At 38.7% G+C, this 18,217-nt stretch overlaps 2 protein-coding genes across 3 annotated transcripts; both read left to right on the top strand.

The window, feature by feature from the left end:
• Positions 1-7,758: 7,758 nt before the first annotated feature.
• Positions 7,759-8,248, top strand: LOC150020942 (small ribosomal subunit protein eS25-like). Its single transcript, XM_090278635.1, is given in 2 exon segments — positions 7,759-8,011; positions 8,014-8,248. Coding segments are annotated over 2 exon segments (378 nt in total). The 5' UTR covers positions 7,759-7,810; the 3' UTR covers positions 8,191-8,248.
• A 3,373-nt stretch (positions 8,249-11,621) lies between these two features.
• Positions 11,622-16,528, top strand: DNAJC19 (DnaJ heat shock protein family (Hsp40) member C19). Of its 2 annotated transcripts, none has more exons than XM_090274352.1 (5): positions 11,622-11,793; positions 12,697-12,770; positions 13,774-13,853; positions 14,405-14,475; positions 15,911-16,528. In XM_090274352.1, the coding sequence occupies exons 1-5, from the start codon at positions 11,736-11,738 to the stop codon at positions 15,979-15,981; spliced, it is 354 nt and encodes a 117-aa protein (XP_090130478.1). In that variant the 5' UTR covers positions 11,622-11,735; the 3' UTR covers positions 15,982-16,528. The 2 variants fall into 2 exon arrangements, with proteins under 2 accessions (XP_090130478.1, XP_090130487.1); XM_090274361.1 differs by lacking the exon at positions 11,622-11,793 and adding an exon at positions 12,544-12,615.
• The last annotated feature ends 1,689 nt before the right edge of the window (positions 16,529-18,217 follow it).

Below are 18,217 nucleotides of genomic sequence, written 5' to 3'. Positions count from 1 at the left end.
TTCATCTAAGAGACATACTAAAGAAATGAACCCAACTCAATGTAAGAGGTACTACATGAAACAAAGCCCAGTGCTATACGATGAGGCTCTGAGAAAATTAGCAGAGGTCAAGGTCCTAGCAGAGTTGTCCTGACCAACTCTGGGCAAGGGCTAGGGGACATTTAGATGCTATGGGCCTGTAGCTAGTGGAGATCCAAACTTCAATGTCTAAATTCTCAACGTTGTTTGAACCATAAAACTTTTTGCCTGTCTGCTAAAGCCAATGGACTCATTCTCAGAATAGTTTTTAAATGTGTCAAACAAAATATATTGGATTACAAAGAGAACAGATTACATTAAAATAAAGCTATCAAAATTTGTTTTTAATTTGTGATATATAAGTATGCATATTTGTTAACACATCGAATAAGAAGAATTATTTCAAAATATGTTTTGAAGTATGAGTGTAAATGATACTTTAAGATTTATCGTAACTTTAATGTGCTATAAACATCTCTGTGGTTTCCACTGGTGACAAAGTTACAGGTACTACTAATACTATTGTGTTTTGTTGCCTACACTCACAATAGAAGAAAACGATGAATTTAAATTAGAAGTTAGTGAAAATAAAAATGTATATTTTCCCCATTCAAATCTGCAGACATTTAACATGCAGGAAACTCCTGATTAAGGATAAAATTAAGCACTGATAGGATAACTCAGGTGGATAGAGCATTGTCCAGCTATGCCAAAGTTGTAGGTTCCATCTCCAGCCAGGGCACATACAAGAATCAACCAATAAATGCATAAATAAGTATAACAAATCTCTCCCTCTCTGTCTCTCTCTGTCTCTCTCTCACCTCTCTCACTTTTCCTTCCCCCCTCTCTCTCCTTAAAAATCAAGTTAAAAAATTTAAAAAACCAGAAACCTGCCTGATGGAATATAGATCTAAGACAGGAGCTGAGAATGGAGAAGGTAAATATAATGGGCTGGAGCACCAGCAAATATAGGCCCACCCTTAACTTCTGTGGGTCCCTGGGCAACAGTAAAAATGGCAGCTTTCAGCTTTGCACAATGCACCCATCCACCTCTGCCTTCTTTTCCCATCATTTCCCTTTTTCCTGCTCAACGAGAGGTCTCTGCTTGAGGGTTCCCAGTGTGTTCTAGACAAAAGGACACAGTCTTTGAGTAAGCACACCTCCCTGGCTCCACAAACACATCACCCATCAGGAGAGGCACAGCCAAAGAAGGGCCAGAATGGAGCCTTTAAAATTATGGGTCTTCAGGCAGAATCCTGAATGCCAGGATCAAAGGTCATTCCTGAGCAAGGCGTATCTTATTTTTAAAAGCCAGTATGTGTGCAATGCATGGCAGCCATTAAAAGCGTTGAGCCCTGGCTGTGTGGCTCAGTGAACTAAGTGCCAGCCTACAAACCAAAGGGTCGCCAGTTTGATTCCCAGTCAGGGCACATGCCTGGGTTGTGGGCCAGGTCCGCACTTGGGGGTACATGAGAGGCAACCACACACTGATGTTTCTCTCTCTTTCTCCCTTCTTTCCCCTCTCTTTAAAAAACATAAAAACAAAACTTCTGAAGTTTTGTCTTTTCTCTAATTCTTATATTTGCCAGCAATCTAACTGGAACTCTTCTCTTATTTTCTCATTATTTATTATATTCTTAATGAAGTTATAGTCTTCACTTTTCGCCTGAAATGCTGAGTTGCCCCTTTTCTTTCAGTGCCCAGCTCTCTGGTTAGCTCTGTAGTCTCTGTACCCTCCCCTCAGTGACTAAGTCTAGCTCTGATAATCTTAAAATAGCATTTGAACCATGTAAAAGCTAACACATGGCCATTTCTTGACTACATTAATTGCATGTAAAGAGTGCATATTCTCATCACGTACAGATGAAACAAGACTGTCCCCTTTGTCCTACCTCATCTTCGTCAGAAGGATGGGACAGAGTTCTCTTTCCCCCTTATCTTTTTCATCCTGCCCCATGCTCACACCAGGTGAAAAGGAGATAATGTAACATAATAAGACATTAACTGTGCACCAAGAGAAGTCTGTTTGTCTGAGAGGTCTCCACTGTTAGACTGTAAAGATACGCAGCAAGCCAAGAGCTTGGCAGGGATGCAGGAATGGGAAGAAGAGAGAATGAGAGAGCCGACAACCTCCTACTGCCCCAGGAAGTGAATTCCTGACTGTCTGAGAGGTGACCTAAGGAGAGTAAGAAAGGAGTTTGCAGAAATCATTCAGGTCCAAATTTACCCCTGATTCGGTCTGCTGAATGCTCTTTGGTATTCGAGACTGAGCCTTAAGTTTTTCTGACTGTTGCAGTTAACTTATTCTAAACTACATTCCAGTTTATAGAGAATGAATGATGCAGTTCTTAATTTGACTTTGCTTCCCTTGTCCTTAACCCTCACTAAACCCATCACCTGCAGATTAATCTTCCTCTGTTGTCTGACGGATTCCTTTTAGCGGGGTCCCTGCTTCACTGTTATGTTCCAAATATAAACCCCTTCAACATTGAATGATCCAAGCCATCTCCACTCAGGGATATGTCTAAGAATAAAAAAAATGCAAGGAAGATGAGTGTTTATTGAATATCTCAATTTTTATTAAAAATAGATAAAGTCTGTTTTGTCTGATATATCCCTGGCACCTTTCAGTCTGTACATGGGCCCTGTAAGAGGAATGCCTGGGACTCCTGAAGCCCTCCATCTCACTCAGCCACCATCTCTACAGGTTTTCACAGCCAAAAGTTACGGCGCTTTTCTTCCCAGAGCTGGTACCCTGGGCTGGGGAATCTGGCATGAAGCTGGGACTCCTCATTCCTCAGGGGGACCTCTGCATCTGAGACATCCCTTCCAATTTTTATCCACAACATGTGGGTGTGGGATCAGCAGGTTCTATGTCTCTGGTCCTCCTACCAGTCTCAGGTGGTTTCTTGTGTATATCCTCAGTTATAGGACTTCTATTCAGCTAGATTTCAGGCAGTTCTCAATGATGGTTGTTCTATAGGTTAGTTGTAATTTGATGTGGTCGTGGGAGACTGCAAATACCAGATTTACCTCTACAAAACTATCTAAATTCATAAATGTCTAACGAGACTGATCACAAAATAAGAAAGAAGGCATAGTTATCCCAAGTCAGGAATGAAGAAGAGGAAAATCATTATAGATAAATCAGACATTTCAAAGATATTAAGAGGACATTTAAATAACTTTATGACATTATATTTGGAAATTTAAATGGAAAAATTCCTTAAAAACCCTACCAAGGAGAAACAAACAAACAAATCAACATTCCTGTAACTATTACAGGAATTAAATCTATAATTAAAACTTTCCTTAAAAACAAAAAACCCAGGTCAGAAATATTTACTAGAAAATTCTACCAAATACTTTAAGAGGAAATAATATCAAATTTTCCCATTTTTTCAGGAAAAAAAACAATTTTAAATTAGGGAAAACTGGATTATTAGTTTCCTAGGGCTCCCAGAACATATTAACACAAACTGGCCTAAAACAACAGCAATATAGTCTCTCACAGTTCTGGAGACCAGTTTAATGTCATTTTCACTAGGCCAAAATCAAACTGTCAGCAGGGCCTCACTCCCTCTGGAGCTTTGGAGAGAATCTGCTCTGTGCATATTCCAGCTTCTTGGGGCGGCTGGCTGCTGGCGCTCAGAAGTCTGAAATCAAGGTGTCAGTCAGAGCTGCAATCTCATCTGAGGCTGAGGCCTCTTCCAAGCTCATTGAAGTTGTTGGCAGAATTCAGTTCTTACAGTTGCAGAACTAAAATCCCACATTCTTATTGGTTATCAGCTCCCAGAGGTCATTCTCAGCTCCTAGAGGCCACCCTCATGTCCTAGCCACAAGGTCTTTTAAAATATGACAGCTTACTTCTTCAAAGCAAACAGAAGAATCCCACTCCAGTCTGTTATGATGGTGTCTCACATAAAGTAATGTAACCGCAGGAGTGATTTTATTGTCACCTCTGCCATATTATGTTACCTACTCAAGGGAGTGATGACTCCCCAACCCCCATGTTCACAGGTCCAGCCCACACCTTAGGGGACAGACTCATACAGGGAGTGTACACCAGTGGCTGGGAATCTTGGGGGGCATCTTAGAATCGACCCTACCACATCGTGTAGTACAGGGAGAGAGAGAGAGACAGAATGGGAAAATCTTAAATGGGCAGAGGAACTGGAAGGGAAAAAATAGGTTGAGGAGTAGTGACAAGAGGAAAAATTGCTGAACATGTGGCACTGGGGGAGAACTGGAAGAGTTAAGAGTTTTGTCTATTACTGGATTTTGTGTTGGACAGCCAGTAAGAAAGACACAATAAGGAAAGAGACCTTAAGAAAATTCTATTAAGAACATGCTCCCTCTTTTGGTATTTTCTTTAGAAACTGATACAAAATATCTTAATTTCTTTCAATGAATTGTATGTGTAGTTGTTTTTCTTATTTTTATATTTGCTTCCCTGTTGTTTATTTCAGTGCAAATCTCTGCTCAGAATGAAACTCAATATGATCTAACATTATTGTGATTACACTGGAAGGAACATGCTTAGGACTCAAACAGACTTTAAATCAAATACCTGCACCTTCACTTACTAGCTAAGGTTTCTTTTTTTTTAAGTCACCACCAATTATTAAGCACTATATACTTACTCTAAATGATGTTGCTTAATTTATCTTGTGATCAAGGTATTGCCTCCAGCTGACTGGTTTACCTCCTATAATCTAGTTAAGTGACAGCTATGATCACCAGTATATCCAGATTGACAACAAAATAACTAAATGCAGTTAATTGCTTCATTAAATGTTGCATGTGGTTGGTCATATTAAAAAGAATATCTATAACTGTCTAAGGCATACAATAAATGTCAGCTTCTATTATTAAGAGTTTTTATTATTTCTGGTATCCTGGCAAACCAAGTGGCAAATACTATTATTAAGTCAATGACCTGAAAAATAGAAAAGTGAAGTTGAGACATATCAGACGGAGAGCTCTTATTAAGATCATGCTTCCCAGCCTAGACTGACAAGCATCACAGGGGCTGAGATTTCTGTCTGCACTGTCCACTAATGTTTTCTCAGAGCTTTTCACATAATAAGTGTTCAATAAATACAATGATTAATAAATAGAAACAATAGTCTATGTCTAATTACTAGTTATACTTACAGTGCACCTGGCCTTACTAAAGGTTTCCAGAATTGGGGTAGAGGTGGAAGACCTACCTACTACAAAATAAAAGGCTTGGAAAAATTGGTAAGTAAATTATGTTCTTGCTAGAATATTATAAGTAATTTATTCATTCATTTTACAAATATCCTTTGAGCACCTTCTATGTTCAGATACTATAATAGATGATGTAGGGAGTAAATAAAGTACATGAGACATGATTTCTACTCTCAAGGATCTTCAGTCAAATACAGAAAATACCTGTATACCAATAATTTCTATACAAGGCTAGATGTAATAATGGCATGTATAACACAAAATTGTACAGGAGTTCATACAGAGGAGACATAACTTTAGACCACGGATTAGCTAACTATGGCCTAAGACCCAAATTCATTCTGTGGTCTGTTTTTGAATGGTCCACAAGCTAAGGGTAGTTTTTACATTTAGATAAAACAAAGAAGGATATGGAAGCTATAAGTGACCTGCAAAAACTAAAATTGTACTATTTGTTCCTTTATATAAAATGTTTGTGCACACCTGTTCCAAGCAAATGAAAAAAATAAAATAAAAGGCTTTACAGAATGTACATTTGATCTAGGCCTTGAACTGATGGACAGAGACGGGAAGATGGAAGGGCCCTTTGAGTGAAGGGAATGACTTAAATAAAATCCCAGGGGCAGAGGATTTCAGGGCACATCTAGATAACAATGGTGACATGCCACACGTGGCAGGACTATGAGATTTACAAAGGGAAAAGCAGAGGAGTTGGAAGGGTTGTCTGTGGTGGGTGGGCTACGGAAGTTGCTTATGCAGTGACTAAGGACATCACAGTTGACAGAAAGAATCTCATGAAGTTTCTGCAATGGCCTCCCTTCGAGGATGATAATGATGAGAGTGAAGATGATTTTTCGCAGTGGAGCACTATAGCCATGTGATTTTTATGACAATTAGCCAGGGATGAACCCCATGCTTTGTTCTGCTCACCAAATAACCCAAGACAGCAATATGTATTCTCTTAACTTCAGCCTAGGTCAAACTGAAATTCCCAAACAGTTCTTAAAGACACCTTGCTTTATTACTTCTCATCTCCTCCACCATCTAGCTCCCTGAAAATGTGATTTAAAATGGGACTTCAGACACACTCTCCAGTGTAGCTTTGTTTCACATGACACTATGTTATTAATGCATGGCACTATATTATTAATAATATTCACCAACAAGCCTCAGACCTACTATTTCACCCTCATTTAGTGGCAATCTTTAGCGATCAAATAATTGTGCTTGTCTATCTGACCGAGGCACAAGATGCACTTACACAGACTGTTCTGTTGGTCAGTTCTATTTGCTGATAGCTCAGCAGTGAGGGCTTGATTTATTCAATGCTTAAAGCTGCTGCCTAAAAGTGGAACCCTGGCTAGGGAAGGGAGCAAACAGACTGAGAAAGGCCACGGGAAAAGACAAGCAAAGATGGAATGAAATGGGGAGTTGCTGGGAAATCTCCACTGAGAAGTGCCTCAATTTTCCTTTCTCTCAGCCTGGAAGAGAACAGAGCTGTTATCCAGAAATACATGCCTCCTGGGTGCTGTCACTCTGGTCAGATACACTGCAATTCTCTGACTGGCCATCTACCTACATGCTCCAGGTTAAATAAGGACAACAGTTGTGATTAGAAAAGGAAGAAGGACATCAGACAGAAACACATGAAGTGAGGAAAAAATGAAACAAGTTGAAGAAAAGGGAGAGAAAAATCCCAGGAGGAATACTTAGAAATTATTGTATACAGGGCAGGGCGAGGTCATGTGACTTGGATGCTATAGCTTTGGAATCACTCTTGAATCCTTTCTTTCTTTCTTTCATATACTATATCTCAACCATTAGCAAATTCTATCAGCTCATCCTTCAAAATATAAGCAGGAGTCCAGCCGTGTCTTCCACTTCCACTATCATCATCTCCAACTTGAAGTATTGTAATGGAGTGGGGACAAGGACCCCAAAGTCCCTACAACCCATGGTTTTGGGGATGGAGAAAGGAGATGATACAACTTTTAAGGTACTTTGCATATCTTTGGCAAGTTAGTAACTAGATAATAGCTGTACTGCAGCCCAGGACAAAAGGGTAAATGATCGAATTAAGATACTTTCATAACAATGATGTACTGTGCTCTGGGTCAGCATTTAAAATAAAGGCAGGCAGCCACAAAAGAAGAGAATACACATGGTCTGAAAGGGTGTAGAGAAGAGTTAGCTAGGAGGTCTGGATTGTAAGGGAAAAGCCTCATGGTATGGAGAGAGAGTCCTCCATGAGGCCTGGAGTAAGAAAGAGGAGATTCATTGAGAAACCTGCCTGGAGAACACAGTGACATGGCTGATGAGGCTGGAATTGTAAGGACCTGCCTAACCAAGCATGGATTAATGGGAGATGCCTGAAATGCTGAACTGTGACCGGGAATACTGAGCCATGGACTTCTGCTTCTCTGAAAGACATATTCTGACTGGTGTATTCTGAAACTGGCCTGGTTTGGCAGAAGGAGGCAGTACTAAGTGTTTTGGGTGTTTTAAAGGCAGTGGGACATACCTTTTCGTCCGACATCTTCTCAGGAAAGGGTGGTAGCAGCTGCTCCAGAACTTCGCTATGCCGCCCAAGGACGACAAGAAGAAGAAAGATGCTGGAAAGTCAGCCAAGAAAGATAAAGACCCAGTGAACAAATCTGGGGGCAAGGCCAAAAAGAAGAAGTGGTCCAAAGGCAAAGTTCGGGACAAACTCAATAACCTAGTCTTGTTTGACAAAGCAACATACGACAAACTGTGTAAGGAAGTTCCCAACTACAAGCTTTTATAACCCCAGCTGTTGTCTCTGAGCGACTGAAGATCCGCGGTTCCTTGGCCAGGGCAGCCCTTCAGGAGCTCCTTAGTAAAGGACTTATTAAACTAGTTTCAAAGCACAGAGCTCAAGTAATTTACACCAGAAACACCAAAGGTGGGGATGCCCCAGCTGTTGGTGAAGATGCATGAATAACAGGTCCCACAAGCTGTACATTTTGAAAAAATAAAACTTTATTAAATCAAAAAAAATAAATAAATAAAGGCAGTGGAACATAATGGTAGAAACTCGCCATTATTCTAAATCTGTATAACCTTTAAATAAACTACCTTTCCTTTTCCACCAAACTTTTGTATTGAGAGTCACACGTCTTCATGGTGGGCAATTGGACTTCACAGCTATTACAGAACAGCATAGGATGGGATTCTGTAACAGCATTTCAGTAGTCTCTAGGAACAGTCAAAACCCATGTTGGAAACAGATGGTATATTCAAAGGGAATAGCTGAGAAGAATTTAATAAAGGGACTGTTTCCAAAGGTATGGACACAACTGAAGGAAACTAGCAAATGATGGTTAAGTGTCTTGTGTCTAGCAAGGCAGAGAGGCCCAATGGAGTCATTACTACCCTTAAACCAGAGGGAGCAAGGACTGGGAGTAATTACCTGAACACCACACACCACACACACACACACACACACACACACACACACACACACACACACACACACACACCAGGAACTGCATTCTTCAGGGACAACCACCAGGACTGGGAGTAATTACCTGAACAACACACACACACACACCACACACCACACACACACGCACACACACACCAGGAACTGCATTCTTCAGGGACAACCACCAGGAATGCAAACAGAGAAATGAAGACCATGAACTCACTCTCCTCCTGCCTTCTGATCTTCTGATCATAGACACAACTGAACACCAAGCCAGAAGATGAGAGAGCCCATTGATGCAGTTCTTTAAGATCAGCCTCATAACTTTGTGTGCTGGTCTGGGACACAGAGCAGAATGGAAACGGTAGAGTAGGGATCTGGAAGGGAACGCAAGTGTATCTGACAAAATATCCTCATATGCAAAATGGAAATTAATATTACTGTCATTAAATGATGTGAAATAATCTACATAAAGCATTTAGCACAATGCCTGCCATATAGTTTTTAGGGGGGAAACCAACTCTTATTTGCCTAGCATCATATTTCCAAGTATAGACTTTTATGGAGAAATGCTTTCAAAATTTCATATCATGACCAATTAGTGGAATGTAAATTCAATGGGTTTCCCAGCATTTTTTTTTTTTTTTTAGAAATAGAGAAGACCAGTATGCATCTCATGAAGTAAGGGAAAATATTGTGTCAAAAACATCACAATTTAGATACATATTAAATTCAATGTGTACTTGTATGTGCATGTGTGTTTATGTGTATGTTCAAGTATGTATTTGTTACCTGGGTCATTATGTAAAGTATATTTCTTACTAAGAGTCATAATCAAAAACTATTTGAAAGCTGCAATGAAAGAAAATCTCACCTCTCACCTATTCCTCCCCAAGTGACTGACTTACCTGATTGACAAATTTGAAAGGATTGAGCAGATGTGCTTGACTTCTTTCTCTTGTGCCTGCTAGTTCCCTGTTTTGTCTTCTCTTATTCTCTGTAGTAGACTAAATATTGGCCCCAAAAGACATCAGGTTCTAAAACCTGGAACCTGTGGATATTATTTTACATGGCAAAGCCTTTGCAACAATAATTACATTAAGGATCTATGATTAGGTTAAGAGTACTGAGATGGAGAGGTTACCCTGAATTATAGGTGTGGGCCCTAAATGTAATTATGTATATCCTTTAAAAGGGAAGCAAAGGAGATTTTACACATGGAGGGGAAAAGCAATGTGAAGATGGAGTAGACATTTCAAGATATTGAGCTTCCTTGAAAACTGAAGTGATGAAGTCACAAGTCAAGAAATGTTGACAGTCACCAGAAGCTAGAAGAAGCAAGAAACAGTTATTTATCCATTGATAAATGGATATCCATTCATCAATGGATAAATAATAGACATTAAATAAAATCAATTAAAGGTTCTTTCCATGGCCTTAGTGGGTAGGGAAGGGACTACCAGATTTACATCCATGAGTCAAGGTGTCATGAGAATTGGGAAGGCCTCTGTACACCAATTTGTACTCTGACTTCCGTCATAATAAAAGCCACACACTGAGGTATAATTATGTACAGAACACACTATGTGTTTAATCTTGATCCTCACAAAACTTCAGCAAGGTAGACATCATTACTCTTTATAAATGAGAAAACTCAGAGCTAAAAACTACTTGTCTGAGAGCCAAGTTAGACATCTAGTTTGATTTGCCTCCAAAAAGAGAGCTATGTCCACTTCATGGGTCTCCCTGCATTGTCCTTCCCTGGCTTCCTGGGACTGGACTTCTGTATGTTAACCTATTCCTCAAGCAATCTGCATGCCATAGTTTGTACATACCAAAATAATAATAATGTTTTCTTTTTTCAGAAGGCAATGTAGCTTGTTTCTGACATCACTTATTGTTTCTTTTGTAGTTCTTGGGTAAAGCTAGATAAAAGAAAGGCAAGAAAGAAGATGTATACTTATTACTAGTGTCTTCCTGCTGGATTATCTGTTGACAATAAATTACATTACAGAAATCTCAGAGTTAGAAAACTCTTGGAGATACAAATGCAGAATCCTTTTATAGGTGAGGAAAACAAAGTCAACAAAATTGCATGTTTGTCTAATAACCAACCAGCTCTTCAAAGCAGAATTTCATTGAAATATAATCATATTTCTAATACTGTGGGAAGTAACTCCAAACTTACTTTGCTCATCCAAACATTGCATCATAAAACTTTCGTTATTGTCTCCCTTATTTTTCTCTTCTCAAGCATTTATGTAGGGATGTATGAAATTGATGCTCTTTAAGGGCAAAACCAAACACTTTATTTAGGGGGAGGGAGAGAATTGTAAATAGGAATTGTAAATAGCATTTTTCAGTTGGAGGGATGAACTAACATGATCAGAATATTAACTGTCTTTGAAGAGGTAATTCCATTCTACAAAACAAAACCACAGACATTGACAGGGGTCCTGTCAAGTCGCATATTTATATTAAAATTTTTTAAATAAAATAATGTTAAAGAGGAACCCCTGAAACACGATGAGGTTTGTTCATTTGGTTTTCTGTAACAGCATCCCGTTTGCTCTACTGGGTTTCTACCTATTTCTTTGGCTTTATGATAGAACTATTACGGCATGTTTAAGGATATCATTACCCTTGACAATTATAAATAAAATAAATGGCAAATGGAGGTCCTGGGAGGGAGGGAAAGAAGCATGTTCTGAGGAAGTCTACACAAAGATATCGCTTCATGGTTATCCACACCAAGATCCTTCCCAGAAGGAAATTCCAAATATCCTTGGCCTCTGGGCAAACAGCAACAAACATAGAAGCCCCACCTTTGAGCCCACAGCGGAGGAGAGCCTCCCGCCCATCAACCAATCGGAAGTCGCGTTCACCATCTGCCTGCCGCTTGAGCGACCTTGCCCTCCCCATCGGCTTTCCCTTTTTACGACAGTTTTCCGGCCTAGATTGCGGCCTTCCCCGCCGTGTTTTCTAGTGCGCTGCTCGGGGTGACCGCCTTGCTTTCCGGTAGAGGCATGCATTTCGTGGCCGCGGCCTCCGGGCTGGGATGAACTGTGCTCTTGGGGGAGGCGGCGGAGCCGAGCCGGAGCCGAGCCGGAGCCATGGTGAGTGAGGCCTCCGGCGTTCTGGGCGAGCTGGCGCCCAGACCTCAGCCTCAGCGCACAGCCTCGGAGGAGTGGAGCCGCTGTGGTCGGTCTCTTTGGTGCGACTGGGGTCTGGGAGTGTCGGCCTCGGAGAGTCACTCTCTCCAGGACACAAAGCTGTTGGCTCACCCTTCTTGAGACTTTGTGTTCTTCCACGGCCCTTCTGCAGGGCCTCCAGCCCCTGCTCTGCTGCCCCCCGCGCTCAGCCATGAGTGGAAGCGCCTTTGCTTACGCGTGCCTTTCCCCTAACACATCTTCACTGTGCGTTCTCCACCTCGCTCTGTCCATCCCCTTGGCTCTTGGTGACACTCTTCTCGATTCCTGAAACATACCTGCGCTTCTCTCGTGTTGTGTAGTCGTGAGGAGAGACACTACCGAAGGTGCTAGGAAAAGCTAGTCTCCTAGTTAAGCCGACATTTAACGTTGAAATGCGTTATCAAATTTTACGGGAAACGTCCCTTTTGCTTTCCTTGAACTTGAATGTACCTTCATTTGTCCTGAGGTGGAAAGAGATGTTTTCCAAGGGAGGGAAATCACCCCTTTCTTCTGTAATGAACTCCGATACCTTTACAGTGCATTAGTCGTTTTAAAGGATTATTGGGCAGAATATTTTCACCCTAAAACGGGTTTCTCCTGTTGAAATGAAACTTATGAGTTGGGATGGGAGAATGGTGTGATAGGGAAGGGTGGGAGTTAGAGAAATAAACATTTACTCTGCTTTCCCTTACCAGGCCAGCACAATGGTAGCAGTTGGACTGACCATTGCTGCTGCAGGATTTGCAGGTTTGTTTGTGGTTTCCGGGGTGGAAGTGAAGTAGGGGAGGTTGGGGACTTTTTAGTTATTCTGTACCTTTTTGTTTTTAGGTCGCTATGTTTTGCAAGCCTTCAAGCATATGGAGCCTCAAGTCAAACAAGTTTTTCAAAGTCTACCAAAATCTGTAAGACTTCCTAAACATTTTCATTAATTCTTTGCTGCCTGTATATGAAACCTAGAACTACACTTGAAGAGGGTAAATTTTCAAACATCCATGAAGTCCTGATTACTTTGGAGGCCCCTTTTGCTTTCTACAAGGAGAGTTGAGAAGTTCTGAACTTTGTAGTAGGGCTACCCTAAAAAGCCAAATTTTACCTGTGACAGAACTGGGGCAGAGGTGTTAACAATTCCGGTTATCACAAAAGCTAATATCACTTTGTGGTTAACAAACGATTAACTTCCACATTATCTGTCCACACCACACCACACCACACCACAATCTGTTCTGCATCACAAGCACAGGGATCTAAGGATGTGAAGTGATCTCTTCGGTGTGCCCTGGCACTCCCTAACATGATAGGTCGCACTGAGGTTAGACTACAGAATAGGACTGAATGTGATCATACCTTCTGTGGCCGCAGTTCAGAAGAAATATGGGTGTGGCAGCTTGCTGAGTATTTTTATGGTTGTGTTTGAACGTGGCAAAAGATGGTCATAGGCTTTACCAATATTTCTACATAATATCAGAAGACCTAATAGCCTGATTTTCTCCATATATATCTTGAAGTTTTGTTTTAGTAGTTTCTTAAACTTCAAAATACCTTGAACTACATGTCTCAAAGATCTGTAATTTCCTCTTTTTGAGGCACTTATTGTTCTACAACATAGTCACACTATGCGATCAAATTTTATGTAGAACAGGGCTAACTTGGAATCTTCCCTTCACTCCCAGAAAAATTGGCTTTGAGGCCCTGCTCTCTCGTCTTCTATTTTCAAGACAGTATAGGTTTTCTAGGGGAAAAAAAAATGTTTACTTATCATTAAAATATTTGTTGCTACTTATAAATACCATGAGAATTACACTTGAAGTTATCTGATATGTCATTTGCTAGTTCTGTGAACATATATAGACATTTTTAGCAGCTCTGTTTATTCTTATAATCTTATTAATGCATTTGCTCTTTCAGGCCTTTAGTGGTGGTTATTACAGAGGTGGGTTTGAACCCAAAATGACAAAACGGGAAGCAGCATTAATACTAGGTGTAAGGTAAAGTAATTTCTAATGTTTTAAATATTTTCTACAACTCTAGAACTATTAGCAAATATAAGAAAGCACTTTCATTAGAAGGGAGTTATTTGTATCATGTACATTTTTAACATCTAAACACTCCATACAAAAATCCAGTAAGAAGGCACACTGGCATTTAAGCACTTTTTAATTCACTGAAAGATAAGACTTAAAACACATAACCATAATACTCAGTGTTGTTCTCAATAACTAAGTTTCTGTGGGTGAAATTCTGCCTTCATTTCCAAATATTTAAACATGCTTTCCTCTCCAATAAAAGCACTGTTGTAATGAATATTTAAAGTTCAATTAAATTTTTGCATATTCCTTATTTTCCTAAGGAGCTGTTTATTTATTTCCCCTAATTCAGACAATTCATCTTCCTTGTATGTTAGGGAAGAGGTTCCTAAACAGCTTTTCATACTGTTGTGTTGACTTACATTTTACATCTTTGATTGGCCTTTATGTATAATCTTTTTATGTGATCCAGAAGTAGTCTGCAGTGAACAATATTTTCCTTTTTAAATTAGCCCTACTGCCAATAAAGGAAAAATAAGGGATGCTCATCGACGAATTATGCTTTTAAATCACCCAGACAAGGGTAAGTAGTCATTAAACTTTCCTTATACATATTGTTTAAGTGACTGTGTAATTGTTATTAATGAGATAATTTTATATCTTAATTCTTGACTTGTAATAAGGGAAATGCCTAAATCTTTGTGTAAGCAGTTTCCCAGGCTGGATCCATTTATTGTTTCTGGTGTCTTAAATTGTGAGTGAAAAATGTATCTATAAAATAATGAGCAGAAAGCCCTGGCTGGCTAGCTCAGTTGGTTAGAGCATTGACCTGATATGCCAAGGTTGCAGGTTCAATCTCTCGGTCAGGGCACATACAAGAATCACCCAATGAATGCATCAATAAATGGATCAACAGACTGATGTTTCTGTCTCTCTCTCAAATAAAATATTTTAAAAAATAATGAGCAGATACTGAATTAATTTGGAAGTAGTGATAAGCATTAACGTTTTGAGATCTGCAAATTTACAAAATTTGACTTCTAATAGATATTGGTAATCCTACTGTTTTGGGAGGCATGGGTTTGGACTGCGTTCTCAAAGGAAATGTTCAATTTCAGTTAATGAAACTGAAAATGTAATTTTTTCTATTCATTTAGACCTTTGAACTTGAGGTTACATAGAAACCTGTAGAATATATTTATCAGTTTCTGATATATTATTAAGCAGCCTTAGCTATATTGAGAGGAAATAATTCCTTGGAATACCAAAATATAGACCACAAAATCCATGATCCAGTGCTCAAATCCTTTTATGGGAGAGGCCTTCATTAAGAGGGATGAGTTTTAACAAGGCTTTAATTTTAATTTTTTGGTATCAGACTACATAGCTTTTTAATGAAATTTAGCTTTTATTAACTGGAGGGCCCTGAGGAAAGTCTAAGGGTGGACTCCACATATTTGCATTTCTAGCAGTCTTTCTTATTGATGCCAATGCTTGCTGGTCTAAGGACCACATTTTGAGAATCAAGGTGCCAACAGATTAGTATGAAACAGGCTGTACATGGTATTGTAAAGGGAGAACAACAGGAAAAGAGAAACTGAAAAGTAGGAGGAGGATCTAGAGCAAAGTGGAGCCTTTCCTACAAAGCTCAGAATCCTCTGAGAATATCAAGTTTTTAAAATAACACAGTACAATGTTCATTTATGACTTGTAATCATGAATAAGTAACTTACATTATTTCAAAGTTATGGTAAGTATGGGTTTATGAAATCCTATTCCTGTCATTGGTTTAAGCTTTTTAAAAGGTGCCATTTTTGTGGACATCTCATTTCCCATTGGTCAATTACCATGTATGTGGTTATTCACTTCCCATTTCATAATTATTTTTAACTATCAGAATACCATTTCTAACTCCACCTCTCAGATAAGCATAGGGATCCTTGAAACAAAAATAGCCTTTCACCAAGCAGAAATTTAGAATCAATATAACATTATTCCTGTTTTCTTTCTTCCTGTAGGAGGATCTCCTTATATAGCAGCCAAAATCAATGAAGCTAAAGACTTACTAGAAGGTCAAGCTAAAAAATGAAGTAAATGATGAATTTTAAAGTTCTTAGTTATGTGTACAAGTACCAGCTGTTTAGAAAATGTCCCAAAGCTACACATTTTAAAAATGATTTAGTACAAACTAAGTCAAAGCCTTGTGTAAGTTTAAATTTGAGGATTTTAAATCAGATTATAGAGTATTTGGAGCTTACTGCTCAACAATTACGGGTAAATACATACCATTTGAATAGAAATATTGTTCATTACTCATTTACCAAGGCAAAGTGAACATGAAGGTCTCTACTCTCAAGGAACCCCAGTCTTAACAGGAGACTGATAACTGGTAATTAAACTACAATGTGATAAATACTACAATGGAATTAGTATAGGTTGTTATAGAAGACGCATCTCATTGGGAAGAAAGGTTTTAAAGGTACAGAGAGCTTGGAACTGTGAATTTAGCCACAACTTTGACCTAAAAAAAATTGATGTACGTATGCATATGTCACTTGACAGAATTTGGATTTCATATATTAAAAACCTGATAAAAAAGCAGAGTAGAAGTCATGTTTTTAATTAAAAAATATATATATTGTATTCAGCTAGGCCCTTCAAAAAACAAGCCATTTATTAATTGTTTTTTACATAATCAGAAATTTTGCATTTGTTATGAGCAGGCTTAAGCGCAATTAGCTAAACTGAAACATGCCCTCAGTAATAAAAATATTTAGCTTGGACTCAATTTATACAATGATATTGAAATGACATTTGAAATCAAATGGCTTACTTTTGGTCTAACAGAAGACATTTAAGAACCTTAACCCAAGGACTTTTGTATAAAACACCCAAGTTAGTTTGTGGTCTTCTCCAACACTACTTGATGTTTAGCTTTAAGGTGATTAATATATGCTTCCTACTGTCTAAACTTAAGTCATCTTTAAAGCTTATTAATGGAGAGCACACATGTTCAAGGTCAAGATGATGGAGATAATATTTAGTGTTGGAATGTGTTTAGGGGCATTTCAAAGTTGGGGTGTACCTGCTCTTTTGGTTTATTTTCCATCCTATTTCCTTGTCTAAAATCTGATCGTTTAGTTATGTTTTAGTGATTACATAGCCACGGCTTTTGTGCTGGAGAAATCTTTTTATTTCCAGGGGAAAGAGGTATGAAGATAGTTGATTTTTGTTACTCAAAGTATTATGTTCTATAAAGTTACTGAGAACACCAATTTAGCAAATAGTGAAAAACTGTTCCTAGGGCAAATACAGGTTCCTGTGAGCCTCTGGTCACATTTTTGTCAACCTGTCAACATAATGAGATGAATTTACAAATAAGGAATCTAATAACAAGGATCAACTGTATTTTGGCTTGCTAACCTTTTATTTCAGTCCTTTGGACTAATAAAAAAATGTTTCTACGACCAAGAGCTTTAAAGAAGAAAAAAAGATGGTATGAATTAAAACTTAAAAGCAATTATTTCAAAGACAAATATAAAGTGTGATAATATGCCAACAGGCAATCACACATTAACTGTAAAAAGGAAAGCTTCATGTAATGGGTATATCTGAGTTAATGTAAATAGCATACCTATTTTGAGACAAGTATAAAAGACAACAGAAACCACTTTAATACAAGTACAACAGAGCCCATTTTTCCTTCACAGTAATCAGCTTTGTTTCCTCTATACATACCTTTATCAGGTAGAAGACTGTATTTCATTGAAGGCCATTAGGCAAATCTACCATTTTTCTTGGGGGAAAAAATGTTATCTATGTGAGGGTTCTAGAGTATAGTGGGTAACTGATGGAAGTATGATCTGTATCTTTTTTTCTTATAGTGGGTAACTGATGGAAGTATGATCTGTATCTTTTTTTCTTACAAAATACTTGATGTGTAATGTTAACATTAACTACTTACAATGTAACAGCATCATTCTAAGCATTTTCCCTGTACAGTACAAGTTCATATTTAACGTTCTCTATAGGTAAGTGAAATAATGTATAACAAAACCAGTTTTACCACAGGCTATTAATATAAACAAACAAGTTGAGTTCCTGTGGCATTTCATTGAATGAAACAGTAGAGGGACCCACTGTAATGAAGTTTAATGAGGTTAAGTAATTTGCCCCAATAACATGCTGGGTGAGAAGGCAGATCTTTCATAAAGTAGCATGCTCTTTACTGCAGTGTGGTTCCCTTCACAAATTTGATAACCCAGATGTTTTCCTTGGTGGTAGAGAAGTGTGAGTCTGGTACTTTTCATTACACATCTAGCTTG

This window comes from Furipterus horrens, unplaced genomic scaffold, assembly GCF_987537825.1.
Source record: "Furipterus horrens unplaced genomic scaffold, mFurHor1.1.pri manual_scaffold_1, whole genome shotgun sequence".
Classification (NCBI taxonomy): domain Eukaryota; kingdom Metazoa; phylum Chordata; class Mammalia; order Chiroptera; family Furipteridae; genus Furipterus; species Furipterus horrens.
This window is presented reverse-complemented; position numbering and strand designations above follow the sequence as displayed.

What these genes read in the sequence shown, in the direction of transcription:
- DNAJC19 (XM_090274352.1), top strand. Translation starts at nt 11,736, where the DNA reads ATGAACTGTGCTCTTGGGGGAGGCGGCGGAGCCGAGCCGGAGCCGAGC. An exon ending in GGAGCCGAGCCGGAGCCATG is followed by an intron (nt 11,794 to 12,696) that starts GTGAGTGAGGCC and finishes TTTTGTTTTTAG; the next exon opens with GTCGCTATGTTTTGCAAGCC. An exon ending in TTTAAATCACCCAGACAAGG is followed by an intron (nt 14,476 to 15,910) that starts GTAAGTAGTCAT and finishes TTCTTCCTGTAG; the next exon opens with GAGGATCTCCTTATATAGCA.